The sequence below is a fragment of the Arachis ipaensis genome, chromosome B5 (assembly GCF_059453495.1).
Source record: "Arachis ipaensis isolate K30076 ecotype BB chromosome B5, ASM5945349v1, whole genome shotgun sequence".
In the NCBI taxonomy this organism is placed as follows: domain Eukaryota; kingdom Viridiplantae; phylum Streptophyta; class Magnoliopsida; order Fabales; family Fabaceae; genus Arachis; species Arachis ipaensis.
Genome location: NC_142440.1, coordinates 23,492,959 through 23,518,014, shown reverse-complemented (window position 1 = coordinate 23,518,014; position 25,056 = coordinate 23,492,959). Strand labels below are relative to the sequence as shown.

The 25,056-nt window shown below is 34.2% G+C and overlaps 2 protein-coding genes across 2 annotated transcripts; both read left to right on the top strand.

Annotated features, from left to right (window-relative positions):
* Window positions 1–4,224: 4,224 nt before the first annotated feature.
* On the top strand, window positions 4,225–8,522 carry LOC107643325 (uncharacterized). The gene is made up of 8 exons (XM_016346936.3): window positions 4,225–4,924; window positions 5,119–5,213; window positions 5,366–5,469; window positions 5,594–5,694; window positions 5,804–5,907; window positions 6,558–6,995; window positions 7,124–7,255; window positions 8,132–8,522. The coding sequence occupies exons 1-8, from the start codon at window positions 4,637–4,639 to the stop codon at window positions 8,289–8,291; spliced, it is 1,422 nt and encodes a 473-aa protein (XP_016202422.1). The 5' UTR covers window positions 4,225–4,636; the 3' UTR covers window positions 8,292–8,522.
* Window positions 8,523–9,333: 811 nt separating this feature from the next.
* On the top strand, window positions 9,334–14,953 carry LOC107641775 (uncharacterized). Its single transcript, XM_088488736.1, has 8 exons — window positions 9,334–9,612; window positions 9,713–9,807; window positions 9,899–10,002; window positions 10,086–10,186; window positions 10,273–10,376; window positions 13,072–13,509; window positions 14,489–14,614; window positions 14,721–14,953. The coding sequence occupies exons 1-8, from the start codon at window positions 9,334–9,336 to the stop codon at window positions 14,851–14,853; spliced, it is 1,380 nt and encodes a 459-aa protein (XP_088344862.1). The 3' UTR covers window positions 14,854–14,953.
* The last annotated feature ends 10,103 nt before the right edge of the window (window positions 14,954–25,056 follow it).

The window sequence follows — 25,056 nt, the reverse complement described above, 5'->3', positions numbered from 1 at the left end:
AGATGGCGACAATGTGGTGTCGGTGACATTGTAAGACTGAGAAGGTTGAGCTCCACTGTCGTTTTGGGGGAGAGTGAGTTGAGAGTGTGAGATAGTGTGTTGGAAAGGGGATTAGGATTTAAAGGGGCAAGGGAAATGGATTAGGGTTCAGAAGGAGGGATTTTGGATTGAGGAGGGGGAAAGTGTGTTGGGGAGGGGGGATTAGGGTTAGGGAGGGGGAGGGAAGGATTAGGGTTGGGGAGGGGGAAAGGGAAGTGCGTTGGAGGGGAAGGATTAGGTTGGGGGAGGATTTTTGCCATGTTATCAAAATGTAGTGGCCATGTCAGTATTGTACTTGTCGGAGATATGCTCCGGCGAACTCGTGGGTACACTTGTCAAATTTTAAAATCTTTCAAGGACTATTTTGTCAATAACAAAAGTCAGGTATCATTTTGTCAGCGGCAGAATCTTTCGAATACCGATTTAGTATTTACCTCTTTTAATGAATTTGGGTTGGTTTGATTTTGGGGTTTTCTGTGAGTGGATCTAAATCAATTCAAACAGATTAATTCGGATTGGGTTGATTCGAGTAATTAGGTATCCGATTGAAAATAAAATTTATAAAAAATTGATAAAATTGAAAAAAAATTAAAAAATTCTATAAATAATAATAATAATACTAATAATAATAAATACTATATCATTAATTTAAACTTAAATAAGTAAATAACTATCCTAATTTGAAAGACTTTTGGATTAAAATATATATATTGTTCATACCCTATCCTAAAACATAAAAGTCTGGCCTAATAAGGATAAAAGGCCCGATAAAGATAAAAGGCCAAACCTTAAAAGGTGGCCTCTATTCCATTCTTGACCTCTTAACACCGACAGAAGGGTGCAGCCCTACTTGTCCAAACAAGTAATTGCCCCCGCAAATCTCTCCACTACATCTAGAAGGGAGATCTTAACAGACTCCTAAGATAAAGAAAACGGTCATCCATCAATACAGGTGAAACTACTCCAATAAAGGTGATTATTAACTCTACTATAAATGCATTGGCACCCCTCAAGTATAAGACACGTTCTAATCTACTAAAAACCTGACTAAAACTCTTGCTAACTTAAGTATTGAAGTCTTTTGCAGGTACCATCCCCATCTCATCATGAGGAACTCGGCCGACGGCACATCGACACCAAAAAGTCGAACGCTACCACTCAAAGGGACCTGAACCTCACTTTCAGACCCAAATCAATATTTCAAGTAACTCTCGGAACATATATATTACAAAATTTTATTAATTTTTAATTAATATTAAACTATGTGGTTAGTTTAAATTCTACAATCTCAAAATTAATACCCGAACTAATTGAGATCGGATTTAATTGGATTTGGTCTGATTATATATAATTATTCATTAGATTCAGAATCAATATAATCAAGTTGGATCGATTTTAAATGAATAATCAAATTATCCATACCCGTATACACCCTTAGTTGGCTGTTAGTGTCTTTGTACACAATATTATGAATGATGGCTTAAAATCATATCTATATAACAAAAAAATGATTTTATTAAGAAATATAATTTTTTTGTATGTATACATTATAAATCTCTTAATTATAAAAATATTGAAAAACAGAAATATCAATTTTGTAAATAAAAAAGATAATTTGTGCATTTAAAATTTATTTGTCACTCAATTTATAATCTAAAACAATTTAGTTTATTATAATTTTTTTCTTATCTCAGACTAAACTATCTAAGAATATTCTATAGAAAATATAAAATATGATATTATCCGCATATAGTACTTGCTCAATGAAGATGTATTATTTATATCAACTAATGTAATCGAAATCCTTCATTCATTTTTCAATTGTCAACAACAGATATACATCACATAAACCATTAATGAAAAATGGCACCAAATACAAAAAAATAAGATAAAAATCACATCAATAAATCAAACATAACAACAACAATAATAAAGCCTTGCCTCATCATTAAATGAAATCTAATACAAAAATCTAACTAGTTTCTGCTATTAATCTTATCATGAATTATGCCAAAAAGTGGTCCGTTTGAATGCAACTACAGATTATAGACTTATTTATAAGCATTTTAATTATATAAATGTTTCATTTGATTTTTGATAATTTTGATAGTACATCGAATCAAACTTAAATAAAAATCTCAATTTGGAGAATAAATATAACTTTTTTTAAAAAAATTAGACTCAATCCAAAAATTATTTAGTATATATATAAAAAAATATATAAAATGATCAATTGTATTAAATTGTGACAAATAATATAACAAAATTATAATAAAAAATATGAAATAAATAAGACTTTGAACAGATAAAAAGATAAAATTGAAATTGAAAGACAGTAAAATGCTTGAAAAAATTAAAATAAAATATGTAAAGTAAATAAATGAAAAGAAACGAATTAAAAAAAAAATAAAAAAAAATAAAATAAAAGTGAATTCCAAGACACTCACATATACTTGCATTTTATTATTTTCCAATGTGTCGGTGTGACTTGATTTTTGGCAGAATTTTGTATAATGGTGAAATATTCATATTAAAGTCCTAAACTCTTTTAAATTTCTTCTATTTATATAGATAATAATAGTGGATTACAAAATATTTCTCTCCTTACTACAATCTAACTTTTCTCTTTCTCTTAGGTTTTCACAATTTACGACTTTGTCTTGATTGTGAAAGACTTTATTCTCCAAGGTAGACATCCTACGTTTTTGCTTTTACCTTAGTCTCCAAACCCCCATGTTTTGACTAGTGCTCCAGATAAAGTCACGTGCGGTTTATAAAATTTTGACATAGGTCCTTCTTAACTCGACTCGACCCATCTCATAATCGACATTTTGTTTTCTCATGATCGAGTCTTCACTCCTTCGAAGTTTGGACCATGTGCGATCAACCAATTTCAACCTAGATCTTTTTCAACTTAACTCATCTGAGGCCGTCGATACCCAATTCTAAATTTTGCAATAGGTCGAAATTTTGCACAAATAATAAAAAACATCTATTTTTTTAACTTTATCCTAAAAAAGTAATTACTTTCATATCACTTAAATAGTTATTTAAAATAATAAATATAATTAAATAATATTGTAAAAATTTTTTGTAGATTTTTCTATGAAAATGTTTTATTTTATTGAACAAGAATTGCAGTATAAGGAGCCAATAAACTCAACAATACTTATAAAAATACACTTGCTAAACCTAAGTAGAGATAACCTTAACGACATAGACTAATACTCTTAGATAGTAACAAATAGACTTGGTATATCCAACTAAAATAGAAAAAAAGAAACAACTAGTATGCGTATTTATTTTCATTCGGATTAGATTTATCATCCTCATGTTTTATTTGTTTTGCTTGGGCATTGGTCCCGTTTCAAAAAATAAATAAATAAATGAAAAGCTTTATTGAATTCAGCCCACTATAGAAATAATAACGAAAGTTTTGAATGGAGTCACAGTTATGAAATCCAGCCCCCTAATAAATCTGTATGTCCCTACACATTTTTCTGTGGCAAGTGCCGACCACAATATTAAAGCGCGTTTACACCCCAATAGTTGCAATCATTTCTATGAGGATTTTATTTTTTTTATTATTATTATTTTCGGGAAGGGGTGGGACTGGAATATTTGATTCCAAATTTCAATAATAATAAATTAATAATAATAATAATAAAAGACACAAAAGATTGAATGGATAAGGTGGTGAATGAATACAGTTGGGGGAGTTGGTTTCATAACTGGGGAACCTTCCAGCTTTGCTACAGCACACTAGACCTGGAAGGAAACTCCTAGAATAATTAACTCTACTCGTATACTACTAACTTATTACCCCTTTGAATTATTAATATTATTACTCAATAATGCAAATAATCTAACCAACTTCACCTATTTTTCTCAAATAGTGTTTAGTAGTACAAGCATTAGGCACATAATTTCAAGCCTTTCTTCTAATACAATTTTTCCAAATTAGTAGCCGAAAAAATTGGCACTAATCTTTGGTTCGAGTAAGTTATACCCAATTTTAGTGGTACCCACCAAAATTGACAAAAAAAATCGGAGACTCAAGGATCTTGCTAGGACAAGTGTCATAGCTCAAAAAACCCAATCCAGCCCCCCCTTCTTTTTTTCTTCAACACAATATTACTTAATTTTTATTTTTATTATTATGGAAGTAAGGGTATTGCCGTATTCTGATTGGTCATTGGGTTTTGTGTTGTATGGTAGAAAACGTAGAAAATGTGTGTAACGTCAAAAGACCTTTTTTTTTTTAATTTTTTTTCCAAAGTCTAAAGAAAAGAAAGAGCGCGTAAGTTTTTCTTAATTCTTATTATTGCCATTGCCGTTGCCATATCCAACAAGGTTTCTTCTGCATAGAGGAGGAGATCTTCACAAGGGTCTCTTTCACCTTCAAAGCTTCAACTTTTTTTTCAATTAAAATAAAGTTTGACTCCTTTAAACTTGTTGCTTCCAGAGAGCCTTCTTTTGTTGTTTCGGTATAAAGGAAGGCTCTTTCGTTTGAAATCAATCTCTGGTCTTTTGTTGGTCCTTCTTCTTCTTCTTCCTCTTTCTTCTTCATCTTCTTGTAGACAAGGTGTTTGATAAAATGTTGAGGTTATGGATGGGGTATCTGAAGCTGGTGGAACTGTTTGTGAGCTCTTTGGTTCATTTGCTTTATGGATTCTACATTTTCAGCTCAGCTGTTGCTGGAGATTTATCTGAGTCGCTCAATGAAATTCTGTACCAAAAGCCTAAGAAGATTGTTGATGTCGTCAATAAGGTCAGTGAGAAGAGAATAATTTCTGCTGACGAAGAAAACAGTGCTGCTTCTACCAATGGTTATGATCTTCCTCCTATTGTTCTTGTTCATGGGATTTTTGGATTTGGCAAAGGGGTAAGATTTACCAAGTACCAATCTCCTTTTCTTTTTCTGCTTCAAAGTTACACGTTTTTGTTTTAGCTTTTGTTGGGTTGGGCTAAGTTTTTCTATCTTCCAATGAATAATAATATGATAAATTAATAATATAATTTGATTTTAATTTCTTTGCTGGGTTTTTTATTGTACATGATTGTTGTTTTCTCTTTTAGAAATTGGGTGCTTTGTCATACTTTGCTGGGGCAGAGAAGAAAGATGAAAGGGTTCTGGTTCCGGATTTGGGGTCTTTAACCAGCGTCCATGATAGGTGAGGTTCTAAGGCTTAAGAGAAAAAAAATTAATAATTTATGTCTGATGTTTATCATGGGTTTCCTCTTAATCGGTTTGTGTGTGATTTTCCAACAAATATCTTTTTTAATTCTGATTACTTAATTATTTATTTATTTATTTTTATTTCAGGGCACGAGAATTGTTCTATTATTTGAAGGGTGGCCAAGTTGATTATGGAGAAGAGCACAGCACGGCTTGTGGACACTCTCAATTTGGAAGAATTTATGAACAAGGTTCGAGGGATCATTCATTCATTCAATGCTTTCAGTTTGTTCTTGTTCTTTTGCACCGAACTCTGTTCTGCTTCCTTTGTATTTTTCCAGAGTTTCAATGGTGCATTTGTTGTGTTATTGGCAGGGCACTACCCTGAATGGGACGAGGATCACCCTATTCACTTTGTTGGACACTCGGCTGGAGCACAAGTTGTTCGTGTCATGCAACAAATGCTTGCTGATAAGGTTTTGATCCCTGATTTTCTCTGTCCTATTGGCACATAATGAGGTTGTCTTGTTTTATTTGTTGGTGTTCGTTCTTTTTGATAATTTGGTGTTCTAAATTTGTCTTCAGGCATTCAAGGGATATGAAAATACATCAGAACATTGGGTATTGAGCCTAACAGCATTATCTGGAGCGTTAAATGGCACTACAAGAACCTACTTAGACGGCATGCGGTGAGGCCTGATAACATCATTTTCATGCTTAATCCCAGTGAACTACCGGATAAGTTGTTTTGATTGTTTTGGTACATTCTTAAATTGATGTATTTAGATGCTATGACTCAATGCATCTGGATATAAATTTCATCCAAATACATCAATCTATGAATATAGTTTTTAGATGATAGGATAAAATGGCTTAAACCCAGTTGGGCAAGCAAGAGGGATCAACTAACCCTTTGGGATTCAGCAATGTTCTGCTCATATAAGAATACCAGAAAAGTTATAACGCCTTGTCAACATTGGAGGGAATACTTTAGGGTTTTACTTTAGCAACCTATCTATTTAAGCTTCTTGGTTCAATTTTAAAAAGTGGGATTTGTGACAGCATGCAATTGTTCCAACTTCCATGGAAAACGAATCAAATGAAAAATAGACAAATCACCAGGATGATGTAGTACTAGAAGGCTGTTTAGCTGTTGCTTCTTGTTATGGGGATTAATTCTTGCATCAATGGAAGTTCTTGAGCTTTTCAATGAAAACCATCAATTCTCGACAAATTCTCTCTTTCTTGTATCATTTGATTGCATTTTGCAAATTATCAAAGAGTTTGCTACATTTAGTGATCTAAACGCTAATCCACGCACAATTTGGGATTCTTTCAGGCCAGAAGATGGAGTATCATTGAAAAATGTTTGCCTGCTACAAATTTGCCGCATTGGGGTGCTTATATATGATTGGTTCGACATTCCCTGGCTGAAGAATTACTATAACTTTGGCTTTGATCATTTCAACATGTCGTGGAAGAAGGCAGGGATATCCGGCCTTGTTGACTGCCTCCTGGGGAATGCTGGTCCATTTGCTTCAGGGGATTGGATCCTCCCTGACCTTACAATTCAAGGTACTATAAAACTAAACAGCCAACTACGCACATTTCCAGACACGTACTACTTCAGCTACGCTACAAAGCGTACCAGGAAGGTCCGGGGAATCACGGTTCCTTCAGGCATACTTGGAATTCACCCGCTACTCTTTGTCAGAGTTTTGCAAATGAGCCAGTGGACCTATCCTCCAAATGCTCCTCTCCCTTATAAAGGCTACAGGTTGGTTCTTGAATGCATTAGATATTTAGATTTATTTTTCGTCATCATCTGTAGTTCCTTACTTAATAACCCAATCGAAATTTATATGAACGTTGATCAACCAAAGTTTTATGTAACTGCTTGTGCAGAGATGAGGACTGGCATGACAATGATGGAGCGATGAACACAATATCTATGACTCATCCACGTCTCCCAATTGAACACCCCAGCCACTTTGTAGAAAACGATTCTGACTGCCAGCCCTTAGAACCTGGGATCTGGTAAGTAACACCATCCCATATCTGGGTTTTTTGAGTCACATTGGTAGCCCATAACACATTGGTAGTTCCAACACTGATAATCTTGGACAAACTACTTTAGCTACTGGAAATCATTATATAATGCAGTGCCGTCATCTTATAAGTTATTGTAAATAATGCAGAGATGTATTGCTGACAATGAATTAACATCATTATAAAATTGACAATATCATTTTTTTTTAAACTGATATTAGGGAGCACTTAAATGCAATGATCATTTTCCACTTCTTTTCGGAGTTTTCAAATTTATGTGGATGATTCCCTTTCATCTATTAAGTTTATGGTCAGAAAAGCTAGGGGAGAAAAGAAGTCTACTGCTTAAGACAATCATGCTAGGTGTACACTAAATCAATTACCAAATCAGCTACCTGTATAAAATATATGTTAGAATACAAAATACACATTAAAAATGAATCAAACAACACTTGTATTTATACATAAATACATGGTGGTTGATTTTTAGAGTGCACATGGTATTTTTGTTCTGAAAAATGTTCTGGATTGAATGCTCCCTAAGTAGTAATGAAGGAATCTAGTTGCAAGTTGCAAATTGCTTACTAAGTACTCCTTTCATTCCATATTTGATAAATCATTTTGATTTTCCTAATATATTCATAAATCAATGAATCCTATGCAATCTTATCCAAATACATTCATTTATTAATGTACTAGGAATGTTAAAACGACTTATCCAGTATAAGAATAGAGGGAGTTCTTAGTAACGGTATTTAGCCTATTCAATTACTTTAATTTTAGCATTTATGCAAAGTTTCTTATTTAAATTGTGAGAAATTATTGAGTGCACTAACTAAAACTATGATATATGGATTGAAACAGGTACTACAAGTATGTTGAAGGTGATCACATACAATTCATTATTAACAGGGAGAGAGCAGGAGTGCAGTTTGATTTAATCTATGACAGCATTTTTGAACGCTGCAGGAAGCATGTTTTCAGAAAGAAGCTTCCAACAGTGCCAAATGAAGTCCATCACTAGCCTTAAATTTGCATCTCTTAGACACACCCTCTCTCCCCATTTATCAATTGAACAGAGAAAAAAAAAAAGGCCATTCAATTCATTTCTACCCCTCACCTTTGTAAATGTAAAAATTTTCTCTCATTTTTCCAATTTATTTGTAGAATTATGAGAAGTATCAGAATCAAGTAGTGTATACAGTGCTATGAATGCTATCAAAAGTGAAAATTAATTACATATAATTTGTTCAAATGTAAGTCTCTTTTGGATGTGTTAAGCTTTGCCATAGTAATTTGTAAAGATGCCAAGGGTCTTGGCCATGGGCATAAATGCAATGGTTGTGACTTATTCATAGGCCTGGTTTTACTCTTTGTGCAACACAAATCATGTGTTTCTAACCCCGGGTAATTTTGAGAAATGCTAATTATACAACTAAATGTTAACTAACAACCAAGTGAGAAATTAATTTGGGTTAGTCGAGTGATTAGTTTATTCAATTGTTTAAGCAAGTGTTGGGAATTTGAATTTTATTTTATGTATATAGTAACTCATTGATTAGTGACAACCCCTTATATGGAGTTCTGATTTGCGATATATTAGTAGTTCTTAATCTATTGGGCAGGGGATATTATAAGAAAAAAAAAAAAAAACAACCGCCTGGCGCCTGGTGAGGACAAATTGGACTTTTTCAGTTTTTTTTGTATGGTGTAAACTGTAAATGAGTTACTGACTACCAGACAAAATATGGACACCACTTTGCATGAATGAATATTTAGCCTAAGACATAAGTTTGTGTGTGTGTGTTTTTTTGGACATTTATGTACTTGCGTGAAGGTAATATGTACTATGAGTCGTCCAAAGAGGCTTATCAGGCTTCCCTAAGGTTCATTCTAAACATACTTACCTTATATGATTTATTTAATAAATAGAGGAACCTATCGTATGATATATAAAATGAGAACATTGTTAGCTTCAAGAGCTAGAAACGACTCGTGCACTGAACATTTTAAACAAGCTCATTTTTTGGAACTTGTTGATTATATTTTTTGGGCACCCATCAAAGATGATTGCAATTTGGGCTACTTATCAACACTTGGTGGAACTAGTCGTGAGCTACTTGGTTCATTTTCTTTGTGAATTTTATTATTTTGGCTTAGCATTTGCAGGAGAAATCTCACATGCCCTTGAAGAGTTTCCGCATTTTCTTAGGCCTAACATCAGTAATGTTGGGACCGGAGACGAAACAATACCTAAAGGACAAAGAGAAAGCAAGGTTGATAATGATTTGCCTACTATTGTTTGGGTTCATGGGTTTTTGGGATTTGGGCCATTTGACAAAAGGGTGAGCCCAATGTTTTTTCCCCTTAATTCCTTTGTTTTCCCATTTATGTTTTTGCCTTAAATTTCACTTCTTTAACTCTCTGATTAATCTTAATTCCCAGAGGTTAGGTTCTTTATCAAACTTTGCTGGGGCAGAGAACGAAGATCAAAGGGTTCTTGTCCCTTATTTGGGGTCTTTACCCAGTGTTTATGATAGGTGAGGTTTAGTATGGATCGTCCTAGTAGGAGAATTCTTCACACTTGTTTGCAAGTGTTATAATATAAATTATCTTTCTGGTTATATACAGAGCACGGGAATTGTTCTATTATTTAAAAGGTGGCCAAGTTGATTATGGCGAAGAACACAGCAAAACTTGCGGGCACTCACAGTTTGGACGAATCTACGAAAGAGGTTCGTTCAAGGATCTTATGTTATTTACTTATATTTTATTTATATGCATAATTTCCTGTGCTGATCGATATTGGGGGTGACAGGGCACTACCCAGACTGGGACGAGGAACATCCTATTCACTTTGTTGGGCATTCAGGTGGAGCACAGGTTGTGCGTGTCTTGCAACAAATGCTTGCTGATAAGGTTGTTGCTCCTAATCCATGGGTTGTGTTACGTGTGATATATGGTTAATACATTCTGCATTTCTTTTTTAATATTATTATTTCCAGGCATTTAAGGGGTATGGAAACACCTCTGAGAACTGGGTATTAAGCATCACTTCACTATCAGGAACGTTGAATGGGACCACCAGAACTTACATTGATGGCATGGAGTGAGTTCTCTTGTTAACTTCTATTGATAAGTTATATATATTATTGGGTGAATTATATGGTAAAGATGTACAGATTTTTCCTTTTCTTTAATAGAATGAAAGAGAGATTAATAAAGGTAGGATCCACATTTTAAATAATAACAAAATAATAAAAAATAATTATAAAAGGAATTATGTTCTCTCTATACCACTCCAATTTATGCAGTAGAGTGTCCCATATTATTGACATCAAATCACTTATTTTAAAGTTCAAAGTTGTTAGATGTGGATTTAAAACGTGATTGTACATAATACATATGTTTATTTTATGCCTAAAAATGTTATATTCACATAAAAAATCAGTCTTTATATATTTGTATATATAAATATATGTTATTTAATTTATTTTTAATAAAAAATTCTAAAAGATCGTCAAAATTTATTATTTTTAGCCATCATTTAGTCGTCAACTCAATTTCTTTAGTTTAATAATCCAACAACATACTTTATCCCATATTTTTAAATATTGATGGTTAAATGATAACAAAAAACAATAAATTCTGATGACCTTCTAGTATTCCAAATTTCAATATGTATTTTTTATTTTAATGTGCATTCTATACGAGTGACTAATGAATAAAGCTCGACAACCATACAAAATACTTAACAAAGTCTAACCAAGTTGTTATAATCATTTTTCATATCACGCGCTTCGTGTTCCTCCTCTCCTTTTCCTTCGTGTTTCTCTTCATTCTTCTTTGCAATCTTCCTCCTCCTCCCACTAATCTCCTTTTCTTTCGCATTTCTCCTCATTCTTCTTCGCGTTCTTCCTCCTCCTCCTCCCACTGATGTTGCTACTTCTTCGTCTTCTCCTTTTTTTTTTCCTCATCTTTCTCTTTCGTTACCTTTGTCGTCACCACCACTACACCACTACTTCCTCCTCCTCCTCCTCCTCCATCATCATTATTATCATCATGGTTATCCTATGATGCACGGACAATAAGACGGATACGAGACACGACACGATACGGGACACGCCGACACGTGAATTTTAAAATTTTATAAGATACGGGGACATGCATACATATAAAATAGAAAGTAGTTTTTAGATAAATTGTAATGATATTTTGATATTTTATTAATATTAAAATATAAATTAATTTTTTTAATTATTTTTAATATCTTATTTTAATTATATCAAGTATTTAAAATATTTTTTATTTATATCTAAATTTATTTCAAGAATATATGTTACGAATAAGACTGGACACACTGATACGTGATGATATTTAGGTGTGTCCAAGCGTGTTTGTCGAAGAATTTTTTATTTTTTATTAAGACACGGTTGGACATACCAGACACGTGTGTCGGACGAGTGTCAGTGAGTATCGTGTCCAAAATGTATCCGACACGCGGACACGGCAACTCAACGAAGTGTCCGTGTGGTGGTTATCGTTATTGTCATCATCGTCATCTTCTTCTTATATGTATAACATTTTAAATCCAGAATGCACTGAAATTCTTTAATGCTGACGGCACACAAACTCAATTTAAAACAAGTTTAGACCAAAAGTGCACCTTATTTAAATATAGAATGCACCAAAATTAAATCCAAAATGCACCAAAATTACTTAATGATAACGATATACAAACAAATTCAGTTCAAAACAAGCACAGACCAAGTGCACATTATTTAAATCCAGAATGCACCAAAATTATTTACTGATGATGACACACGAACAACTCAATTTAAAATAAGCACAGAGCAAAAATGCACCTTAGTTAAATTTAGAATGCATCAAAATTACTTAATAATGACAACATACAAACAAACTCAGTTCAAAATAAGCACAATACCTTATTTAAATCCAAAATATACTGAAATAATAACTCAAAACTCCTCCTCCTCCTCCTAACAAGAATGAAAAAAGAAAAAAATTAAACAAAAAAAAAAATACATAATATTACAAAATTATTAGGAAGAGGAAAAAAAGAAAAAAAAAGGAGCAACAACAGCAACAATAAAAGAACGTTGATGAGGAGAAAATACGCGAAAAAGGAGGAGAAATGTGAAGAAGAAAAAAAATGCAAAAATATTTACGTTAGTGGGATAATTTGAAGTGTGTATTCACGTTTTCACCAATAAAATTAATTTTTGTTGGTTAAAAATGTAGTAAGATTGATAACTAATTTAGTGACAAAAAATAAAAGTTAGGACATAATAAGAGGACAATGATTCTTTTAAATTAAAAATTGTAATCTGTATAAAGTTCTTTAATTTTTATATTAGTGTCTCCTAATTTTAATTTTTTTCCTCTTTTAAAGTTTTATTTTTCATTTTGACTCCGACAAAATGTTCTGCCTCCACTCTTGTTGGTAGTTGATTTTTTTTATATATACTATGGGAAATATTTCAAATGCACCGGGGAGTACCGGTGCACCAATTGTTTTAACCGTTAATTTCAATTAATATATATTATATATATTTTTTATAGTTTAGATCAACGGTTAACCGATACTCCTGGTGTACTTAAAATGTTTCCTATACTATGTTTGTTTGGTACGCCATATGCTCAAAAGTTTTTAAAAGCAACATCAAAGATCAATTTTTTTTAAAAAATTTTCATAAATATTCTCGTATCATTCATGTCATATAATGAATTATCTCAACGATAATCATTATTTATGAAATGTTGATTTGATATATATGATTCAGGCCTGGAGATGGTAGATCATTGAAACCTATTTGCATGCTACAACTCTTTCGCATTGCGGTGATAATTTATGATTGGTTAGACATTTGGATGCTAAAGAAACGCTATAATTTTGGGTTGGATCACTTTGACTTGTCATGGAGAAAGAAGGGCATTTTGGGTATTTGGAAATGCCTAATAGGGAAAGAAGGTCCATTTTGTTCAGGGGATTGGATCCTCCCTGACCTCACAATTCAAGGGTGTATAAGACTGAACAAACATATACGTACATTCCCAAAAACATACTACATGAGCTACGCTACAAAGCGTACGTGGAAGCTGATGGGTTTCACAATTCATTCAAGCATGGTCAAGATTACGCCATTGCTTTTCTTGAGGGTCTTGCAGATGGCTCAGTGGTGTTATCCTTCACACTTGACTCCACCTTATAAAGGCTACAGGTAAGTAACTATACAGTTTTTTGTTCCAATGGTCGAATGTCATTGAACTCACTTTTGTAACATATTTTATACACCATTATTAATAGTAAAAATGATTTTTAAAAGATTTGATATGCATCTATTTGTTTCTTCAAAGATCAAACACAATAAATTAGTCTCTAAAAAATTAATTAGGTTAAGTATACACTAAAATTAATCACTAAATTCCATCACTAATATACAATATTTATTAGAATACAAAATATACTTAAACAATATATATATTTATAGGAACATAAATACTAAAATATACTATAATTGATTTTAATATATAAATAACATTTTTGTTACAAAATATAATCTTAAATCAAATTAGATCTCCTATCAATTAAAAAATACCATATGATGTAAATCATTTTGTGACATGTCATTGTTTAAACGGCGAAAAGATCAATTTGATTTGATATTACGAGATTGACACAAAACATAATTTTTTTTTGAGACTATTTTGATTATTAAACCATTTTACATATATAAAAAAATTATGAAGTATATACACTTTCTTGAATTATTATATTTATGTGTCTAACACATTTTAAATACTATATTCATTTGATATTTGTCCAACATATATATCTTTTGTGTTCAATTATGTCAATAAAAAATAAAAGAATATTTTTCCAAATATATTTGAGAACATATTTAAATAAAATTGCGTGTCATTAGTATGTTAAACTTTATTTTTAATCTATATATTTTTAAAATAAATTTTAAAATAGTATATATTATTATTTATTAAAATAAAAAATTATTTTAAATATTTTATATATTAACACTTAAAATATTATTTGTATTTTAATATCGATAAAATAAACATAAGATACTATGATAATTTATTTAAAAATTATGATAATTTTTTTTTAAGTCAGTGCTTCATTGATCAAAATTAAAGCCATATTTATTAGATAACACATAAATTTGGTGTACAATGCAATACAAGGGATGGTGATTGGCAGGAGAATGATGGAGCAGTAAACACAATATCCATGACACATCCTCGTTTCCCAATTGAACATCCCAATTGCTTCCTTCAAAACGATTCTTCACTCATCAAACCAGGCATCTGGTACGCACGCTCCCATCCTTAACCGTTAATTCTTTCAATTTGCCCCAATATAATTAGGTCAAATTCAATCAGTTCTTGTATTCTTGTGTTTAATTTGATGAATCAGGTACTACAAGGTTGTGGAGGGTGATCATATACCGTTCATCGTGAATCATAAGAGAGCAAAACCACCCTTTGATGTAATATTTGATACTATTTTCGATTGTTGCAGGAACAAGCATATACATAGGAACAAATAATGACAAGTCCTTTACTAACTTATTCGATCACTTTATACTATCATCATAACGTTGCTTTGTAACAAAATCATATATTCTGTTGCTTAATAAATAATATAGCCGTCATGTTGCAGCAATTCCAATTTATTCTTGATGACAGCGTAACCAAGCAATAATCTCTATCATGTCTCTATAAAATTCCGTTATTGTCAAAATCTATATTTGTACACTTTTTTTTTGAACAGAGTTCAGTATAAAAAATCAATCCGTAGTCATATCTGATATTGCCATCAATAATCATAGGGATCAATAGCTATTCTATTTTTTATAGCTCCTAATCGAGATGGTAATTATTTCTGCTACATCGGTTTCTTGATTTCTAAAGATTCTGTCATTCTTTTAACTAAGTATTTCAAATAATAGCAAAAAAAAAAAAAAAAAAAATCAATCAACCACCTATTACGTTTTTTCGTTTTCAATAGCACACCAGTTCAACTCTCAAAGTATTACTTAATTGTCCCCGAAACAGCCTATAGTTTATCATAGACAAATAACAAAGCACACCACAACTGCCAAGTAAACTCACAACTAAAGAACAAGTGGTGAATATTCTCAATAACTTTTTTACACAATATATAAATCTTATTGTTTTGATCAATAACGCCTAATCTACATAATCTCTCTTTAGTATTAACCCTGCCAACTAACACAAACCAGATGAATAACTCAACTCGTGGTGGCACCAAGCCTCTCCAAATAGCACTAGTGAAATTATAGATTATAATATCTTTCGGGAGTGTTTCAGCCTGCAAAATATGCACAAAAGGTTAGTTGAATAAACACCTGATTTATCAAATTTTCACACTAATCGGTCATCTCTCTCAAATGTTAATTTTCTTTCCAACCAAGTATTTCAAATGATAGTAAAAAAACTAATCAACTACCTATTACGTTCTTTCTTTTTTTAAAGGTGCACCTGGCAAATTCTCAAACTTAACCCTTGGAACAACCTATAGTTTATTATAAGCAAGCAACCAAACACACCACACATGTCAAGTAAACTCACAATCAAGGAATAAGTGGTGAACATTTTCAATATCTTTTTTTACATAATACACAAATCTTATCGTTTTGGTCAATAACGCCAAATCTACATAATCTTTTTTAGTATTAACCCTGCCGACTACAAACAAGGTGAATAACTCAACTCGTGGTGGCACCAAGGCTCTCTAAATAACACTAGTGAAACTATAGCTTGTAATACCCTCTGGGAGCGTTTCAGCCTGCAAAACCTACACAAAAGAGTTAGTTGAATAAATGCCTAATTTATCAAATTTTCACACTAATCGGTCCTCCCTCTTAGCTGTTAATTTGACTGATTGTAAAACCCCACGAAGTTGGTTAACTGATTCGAATTCCTATTGGAATAGTTTCCTTCTCCATTGAAAATTTCATATCCACTATAGCCCATCCCGAAACCTATAATCTCCTATAACAGATTCTCTTTGATTTGAGATCGAGAAGAGCCTTAAAAAAGTGACCTTTAACACACCAAACAGTAGCCAATCATCCTCCCAGAATCGAACCCTTCTTCCACCCTTATCTCCAAAGATAGCCCTTTGATTATCTTATCTCTCATCTCCTGCTTCTTTATTTGTAGCTGACATATATCCTTTCAAGGACTCCCTCTTTTAAGTATAGGCTGACCAAAGAGTAATTCATTAGGATTCAAGCTATTGTAAGAGCACACAATTTTCTTTCATAATGGACAATCTTCTTTTGAAAATCACCACCACCACTTGAACAAAAGAGCTGTATTACGAATCACTGCATCACCTACTCCCAAACTACCTTGCCTTTTTGGAGCTTGTACTATTTCTCACATCACTATAGGTAATCCGTGTTTGTCGGCCTCCTTACTCCACAAGAGCCTTCTCTGCAAAGAAATGAACTTCTCTACCACTACTTTGGGCATATTATACAAGTTGAGGTAGTAAACTAGCAGACTATTAAGCACATATTTAATAAGAACTAGCTTACTAACTTTATTAAGTATTTTTGCTTTCCACAAGTTGAGTTTCTCTTTCATTTTATCTATTAACGGTTTTCATGTCTTGACCAGTCTCGAATTCGCTCCTAAAAAAATACCAAGATATTATGACTGGCAACGAAGCTTTCTTGCACCCCAACAATCTACACATCCTTTGTGTCCACTCCTGCTCGTAATTAACCGGAATCAAGCTAGATATATTGAAATTAATACTCAGTGCATATATCATCTCAAAGCACTGTAGAGGTCGTTTGTAGTTCCTGATAGTCTCGTCTTCCTGTGGCAAAATAATATGGTGTTGCCCGCAAATTGCTGATGAGACAACTCAATATTGTTCCTTCCAACCAACAATGAAAAAAATTGTTCATTTTTTACTGTCTCCCTTACCATCCTATGGAGAACATCAACAATAAGAACAAATAGGAATGGAGAAAGAGGATCGCCTTACCTTAGGCTCATTTCCATCTTAAAAGATTTAGATGGCGAACCATTTATCATAATTGACATAGATGCCGTACAGACACATTCCTCAATCCACCCTCTCCATTATTTACCAAAGTCCATTTTCTGAAGTACAATATTCACAAAGCTCCACTTGGCTCTATCATAAGCTTTTTGAAAATCCAGCTTAATTATCGCTGAGCTCTTCTTCCTTGTCTTCAACTACTGCACAGTTTCAAAAGCAATCAAAGCCCCATCATGTATCTTCCTCCCATTCACAAAAGTACTCTGGGCCTTTCCTACTAATTCTGGCGTTACCCTCCTTATTTTTCAAACTAACACATTTGATTGAATTGCACACACATCCTACCATGCTAATCGGTTAAAGGTCTTTAATCTCCTTAGCTCGAATAAAATTTGGAGCTAGAGCCACCCATGTAACATTAGAATCTCTTGGTAGCTTAGTTGACTGAAAAAAATCCATCACAACTGACAACTGTAGTGAATTCTAACCCAATTTCTCCCCAGCACTTCTTGATGAAGTTCATATTGTAACCATCACAACCAGGAGTTTGAGACGACTCACAATCCCATACTGCATCCTTTATTTCTTTAATCGATGACATTCTCTCTAATTCTGTAGACTCTTCTTCATGTATTTGATTAACTAACCCATTACGAAAACCTATCAAAGGTGAAGTTTCTTGATGATATAAATTCTTGTAAAAGTCTCTTATAGCTATCTTAATCCTGGCTTGATTCCTCACCAATCTTTTATTTATCATTAAGACATCAATCCAATTACTCTTTCTTCTTGCTGAGGCTAAGTTATGAAAATATTTAGTATTCTTATCCATATGTTTAGTATACTGAGACCTTGACATCTGTTTCTAATGTATTTCCTTCCTAACATACCATTTCTTATATAAATTAATGAGAGCCTTCCTTCTTGCCTTCATTGCTCCACATAAACCCATCACTAACCATATCATCTACCTTCCTGATTTCATCCTCCAGTTTCTTTATCCTCAAATCAATATCACTAAAATTCTTCTTATGCCAAGGTATTGTCAAAGCCTTTAACTTTTCAGTAAATTGAACCTCTCATAGACCCCTCCATTCTTCCTTCACCATTTTAAGAAAGTCCTCATGTGTGAACCAAGAATCTAAGCTTTGGAATGGTCTTAGACCCCCTCCCATTCTACTATCCTCTACTATCAATGGACAATGATAAGATAATCCTCTTGGTCCACCTTTAAGCCGCATCTCAGAAAATTCCTCAACCCATTTCAAGCTAATCAAAACTCTATCAAGGTGGACTGTACGATTGGCCCTTGAACTATGCAAACTTACGATCATTCAATTCTAGATCCATTAGCTCCATATCCTATATCCAGTTTTTTAAAATCTTTTCCTGATGTTGTTAATGTTCTAGCTCCTTTTCTTTCTTCCAATTGCACAACCTCATTGAAGTCACCCATGTAGCAAAAAGGTACTTGACATACTCCTGACACAAAACTCAACTCTTCCCACACAGTAAGCTTTTTCTCTCTTACATGTACACCATACACCAAACAAAATGCACAATTAAACTCGTTGTTTATCAACACCCCTTCAACACACAACCATCTCTCCCTTTTATAATATTTACTCATCCAAAACATATTTCGTCCCACATCATCAATAAACATTTCGGAAGCATTTGTATACTATTATTGCACACACCAATAAGTGGCTCTCCTCCTGTACAATGAACGAGTATTTTTGCTATCACACAAATGCTTTTAATCTACCTCATAAAGAGAACATACATTAATAAAAAAATAGTCATAAAAAATATAAAATAAAAGATTAAGTTATTATTTTAAAGCAATTACTCTAGTATCTTTCAGAAATTAGAGGATAAATTATTATTTTTCATGTACATTGTCTAATAAGCCCAAGTGTATAGATATTTAACACATAAAATAAATCTCTCCATATATTTTATTTAAATAGAGAGTATCATATTTAAATAAATTCTATATATAGGTCTACTAGCGCATTGGCGGTAGATAGGTCATCTAACATCCTAGCGGCATCAGAAAAACACAAAATAGTGATGGTATAAACTAAGATTGCAAGAATCGAACCAGTCAATGAACTAATGGAGTGCACATGGGGCCGGGTAAAGTCGGGTTCGCCGTGACCCAAACCCGACCCTAACCAATGACCGGGTCTATTTTTGAGACCCTTACCCGGCCCTAGACCCGATGAAATTGTGTTACTTTTGAGCCACACTAAAGTCGAGTCTAGACCGGGTGAAGCTCGGGTCTTGATCAACTTTATTACGACATCACCAAATGTTGGATTCTACATCTTTTGAACCTCTAAATTTTGGAAAATAATTATTCCATAATATTGCAACATTCACATAATAATAATTTAGAGTCTAATGATAATAATTTAAAGTTTTATAATAATAATTATGTCAATTACACACTAAACATTCAAAGTTCAAAAGACAATTAAAACAAAGTTAACAACCAACACAAAATTAACATAATAATAATAATAATTTATAGTGTCATACTAACCAATAACAACAAAATATTAAGTAGCAAACAATTACAAAACAAAATTCATTTGATTCATAGTTTTCTCTCAAGGTTGTGAACTTGATTATTGTTGTGTGGATGTGTTAGTAACATTTGCAAAACATAAAAATTAGTCTCTCAAGGTTATTATATGAATTAAATTAAATAATAAAATGATGCACGGAAAACTTGTCTCATAACAAATTTCCTTCGGCAAGTGTACCGAATTTATCGTCAAGTAAAAACTCACAATAGAGTGAGGTCGAATCCTACAAGGATTGATTGATCAAGCAACTTTAATTAGAGGAATGTTCTAATTGAGCGAATCAGATATTGAGTTGAGAATTGCAGAAATGAAAATGGCGGGAAAGTAAATGGCAGAAAAAGTAAATGCTAGAATTAAAGAACTGAAAGTAAATTGCAGAATTGTAAATGGGAATGAGGGAATTGCTCATAAAAGTAAGTAACAGAAATTAAAGAGAATGGGTAAGATCAGAAATGGGGGGTTCATTGGGCTTAGGAGATGTTGCATTCTCTGGATCAATTTCATTTTCATCTCTTCCTCAATCAATGCACTCATTGATCTCCTTGGCAATCTTAAGTGATTGAATTACAATTTCTTGTAATTCAATCTCTTGTAATTCAATCTCTCAAATCTTGATCAATAGCCAATTCCTTGGTCAATTGCTCATGAGAAGAGATGAAGTATGGTCACTGATTATACCACATGCATTTCCCAAATCAAGTGTTGAGAGGATTATAGTCACATATCCATCCAAACCCAATTTGGTCCAGCATGAGAAAGCATTTCTAGCATGATCTCTTCATTCCTCTTTCAAGGTTCAGAAGAGATCCAAGTATGAATAGCTTCTTTTCCAAGATAACTACCCAATTGGATGAAGATCGAAAGCTTTCAAGTAAAATCAAGAGAAAAGATAGAAGAAGAATAATGAAAACTAGTATTGATCCATCAAATTACAACAGAGCTCCCTAACCCAATGAAAGGGGTTTAGTTGTTCATAGCTCTGGAAAATGAAAACAAAGATGGAGAATACATGATGATACTAGAAGTGCAGAGAAAGTAAATACAGAGAGTAGTTCTATGCCCAGAGGCTCCCTATAATTTCCAACTCCTCATTTAATTCAAAGCTACTCCTATATATACTACTCTTCTGTTCTTCTAGTTGGCTCTTCAAGTCTTGGGTATGGGACTTTGGATCTTGAGTTTGAAGCAGTTCTCTTCTTCATTGGGCTTGGCTTTACTTGCAGAGAGAAAGTGTGAAGTGGGCAGAGACTTTAGCTCAGGACGTTAGTGGTGTTAACGTTCAGTGAAAATATGGGTTCGAGAACGTTAGTGACAATCACCTTTTTCACTAACGTTCCTCACCCAAGTAAGAGCCACGTTAACTTCAACGTTAGTGGCACAAACGTTGCCACTAACGTTGCCTCTATGCCCTTCGCACACGTTACTGGGACTTACCTTTCCCAGTAACGTTGAGAAGTCTCCCCCTTCCTTACGTTAGAGTCCACGTTAACTTAGTTAACGTGGCTCTTTTAACGTAGGCTTGCCAACCTTCGAGAACGTTAGTGACACTTACCATTGTCACTAACGTTCCAATGTGCCCCTATTTCTCACGTTAGAGTCCACGTTAACTAGGTTAACGTGGCTTCTAACGTGGCCATGCTAGCCATCTCCAACGTTAGTGACAAAGTTGAGTGTCACTAACGTTGGCTCATAATTCCCTTATCCACGTTAGCTTCCACGTTAACTAAGTTAACGTGGGAGTTAACGTGGCTTATAGTGGCTTGTGTGGGCTAATTCCAACGTTAGTGACAATGTTGGGTGTCACTAACGTTGGCGATCACCTCCCTTCTTCACGTTAACTTCCACGTTAACTAAGTTAACGTGGAAATTAACGTGGCTTATTGGGGCTTGTGTGGGTTCCTTCCAACGTTAGTGACAATGTTTGGTGTCACTAACGTTGTCGACCACTTTGTCTCCTCATGTTAGCTTCCACGTTAACTAGGTTAACATGGAAGTTAACGTGGCTTATTGTGACTTGGCCAACGTTAGTGACAAAGTTGAATGTCACTAACGTTGGCTTCCCCTTTACCTCTTAACGTTAGAGGCCACGTTAACTAAGTTAACGTGGCAACTAACGTGGCCACTTATGAGCTTGGTCCAACGTTAGTGATAATGTTAAGTGTCACTAACGTTGGCTCCATTTCCTTTCTTCCACGTTAGAGTTCACGTTAACTTAGTTAACGTGACTCTTAACGTGGACAATGATGGCTTCTAGAGCGTTATTGGCAATGACTTTTCTCATTAACTTTGCAAGTTACTCCCATTCCACGTTAGTGTCAACGTTAGTGTAACTAACGTTGCCACTAATGTGGTTCTTCTTTCCTTCCTTTGTCCTGAAATTAAGCAATAAAGTGCATCAAAGTTCTAGTCCAAGTCATGGGAAATGCAACATCCAATTTGTCATTAAATTCATGCAAAATCCTCATGAAATCATGTAAAGTGCACAATGTATGCTTGAATCAAGATGTAAGTGAATATCTACCCAAAACTAGCTTATTTCCTAAGTAAATGCATGAAACTACCCTAAAAACAGTAGAGAAAAGGTTAGTGAAACTGACCAAAATACCCTGGCATCACAACACCAAACTTAAAGCTTGTTTGTCCCTAAGCAAGTACTGGAACAAGAGAATGATGAATGGAATGCCAAGAGAAATGAGTCATTCTTGTGGAAGTCATGCCCCTGATTTTATGGTGGTTTCATGCATAGCAACTTAGGTTCATTCATTCTCTAGCTTTCAGACCTTTATCATGTCCTAGAACACTCACTTTGATTGCATCCCATGAGACTTTTATTCATTGATCCTTTTATTGTCATTTCAGGGCTTATTTGTGTTCCTTGGGCTAAGTGCTTTGTAAGGGGGCAACTCTTTAAAATAAGCTTTCAGCCAACACTCCCGAACCAGTTGGTTCAAGGTGCTAGGTGTTGAAGCACCCCTAAGGACTTACTTGCTCAAGTCTCTCCCCCATACATACACACTACATGCATATGGTTTATTTATTTTCTTTTCTTGAGACCTTGGTGTCCAGCACCTCTTTGGGTTACTAAATGCTCTGTAGTGAGGGTTACTCTTGATAGTGGACTTTCAGCTGATAATCCCAGGTTAGTTAACCTAAGTTACCAGGTGATAAAGCACCCCAAAGAGCTTATTCATCCAAGTAGATCCCTCACACAGGAGCACCACAGACACATGCCTCAAGATTAAAAACCATTGGTGCCTAGCCTTATTGCTTGTTATTTTTTTCTTTTATTCCTCAACTTTGATTGTTCTTTCCCTTTTTCTTATTAGGATCTTCTTATTTAGCTAGTCTCATGGGGTGTGTCTCAAGCACAGTATTCATGACAGATAGTTGTCCTCCTACCTTATGGTTTGAACCAACTTAGCTAACTTATGACTATACCATAAACTCATGAACTTACTCCATAGTATGAACTCCTCTCTGGTCTTTTAAAACACTCATTCTCTTTTCATTTGATTCAAAGGGACAGGCATACAAGTAAGCAAAGTAAGGATGCGGTGACATAAAGACTAGCACACAGAGACCTCTTCAACACAAAAACTTAAAAGACAGAATTTAAAAAGGTTCAAACATAACATGGAAGCAAGTTCTATTTCACACAAGATCTTCCTTATTCAAAGCATAGAAGAAGATGGACCAAAGAAGGAACGTCACCACCTTTTACTCTTGTGGATGCCCATGCTTTCCTCCTTGTTTGTCTTCTTTGTGTCCTCTTGCATTCCCTCGCATCTGTGCCAATCTTGCTTGCTTCCAATCCTCAAGTGCCTTCCTCACTGATTCATGACTCTCTTCCACCTTTTGTCTTTCTTCTCGTGCTAATTCATCCCTCATTTCTTCATACCTTGTGATTCCTGGATGCAATATAGGCAGCTGTCCTACCAAGTAACCGAGCCTGGCTTGAGTATTTATATGGTGCTCAGTCTCGCTCAGGTAAACTCCTTCTGCGAATGCCCTTTGCTCGTCCAATAGTTCTGCCTGTTCTATTTGTCTTCGATGCATCTCATGTATATGTGCACCTTGATGTGCTTGGATGTTGATTAGCCTCTAGATGGATTCTTGTTGCTCGTTTTGCCTTTGTTCCATCCTTTTCAATGTTGCATGGCAACATTTTCCAATGCCTTCCTTTTTTAGAACAAGTGTGTAGTTTCTCCTCATGAAGTGGCCGAACCCTTCTCATTTAGTTGTCCAATCAATCTCCTTCAATGTTCCTCTCCTTTTCCCTATAAAATAAGAAAAATTAATGTCCTAAAAAGTATTTAAACTTTACGGCTAGAATAATAAAAAGAAGAAAAGATTTTGTTTATTCATGAACTCCAACTAACTAACTAACTGTGTATCCTTATATGCACATTGGTGGCACCATGGGGTGACACCAAACTTAGTTTGGAGCACTGTGATGAAAAGTTCTGTTCAAAGCTCCAAGACTAGCATGCTCTCAGTTGCATTCATGCTTTCTTGGCACGCTTTGAACACCAAACTTGTTCTTCACTATATACTGCAATATAAGGATTTCATCAAGTGTTTGTCAAGTTTAGGTTGGAATTCATGAATATTGACTTATTCACTAGTAAAAGCTCATAAAACATGGGTTGCCTCCCATGAAGCGCTTCTTTAGCGTCACTAGCTTGACGTTTCTCCTTCATCAGGGAGGTTGATAATGCTTCAAGTCCTCCCCTCTTGCCTTGGACTTATATCCGTGGTTGTATCAATGATCTCTACATGTTCCAAGGAGAGAACTCTGTTGATAGTGAAGACCTTAGGTAACTGAGATGGTACAGTGGGGAGATTAGGGGGATATCTGAGAAGTAAGCTGAGATCACTTTATCTCCTGGAGAGAATTCTTCCGTAGGGATCTTCTTGTTCCTCCATCCCCTTGGTACCTTATTCTTTGTCCCTTTTGATGTTGCCTTGCTCTTGGTGACTTCTTCTTCTAAGGGAATTTTGTTGTTGTCTTCACATGTCTCTGGTGGTTTAGGTTCTTCTAACTTTTCCTTGAGTTGTGACAACTGCTTATTTCCTTGTTCATCAACCAAGGGCTTTCCCAGATGGGCTGG

Coding starts and splice junctions, on each gene's coding strand:
- LOC107643325 (XM_016346936.3), top strand. CDS start 4,637: ATGTTGAGGTTATGGATGGGGTATCTGAAGCTGGTGGAACTGTTTGTG. Junction 5,470..5,593: donor TGGAAGAATTTATGAACAAG/GTTCGAGGGATC, acceptor TGTTATTGGCAG/GGCACTACCCTGAATGGGAC. Junction 7,256..8,131: donor CCCTTAGAACCTGGGATCTG/GTAAGTAACACC, acceptor GGATTGAAACAG/GTACTACAAGTATGTTGAAG.
- LOC107641775 (XM_088488736.1), top strand. CDS start 9,334: ATGATTGCAATTTGGGCTACTTATCAACACTTGGTGGAACTAGTCGTG. Junction 10,377..13,071: donor ACTTACATTGATGGCATGGA/GTGAGTTCTCTT, acceptor TATATGATTCAG/GCCTGGAGATGGTAGATCAT. Junction 14,615..14,720: donor CTCATCAAACCAGGCATCTG/GTACGCACGCTC, acceptor TTGATGAATCAG/GTACTACAAGGTTGTGGAGG.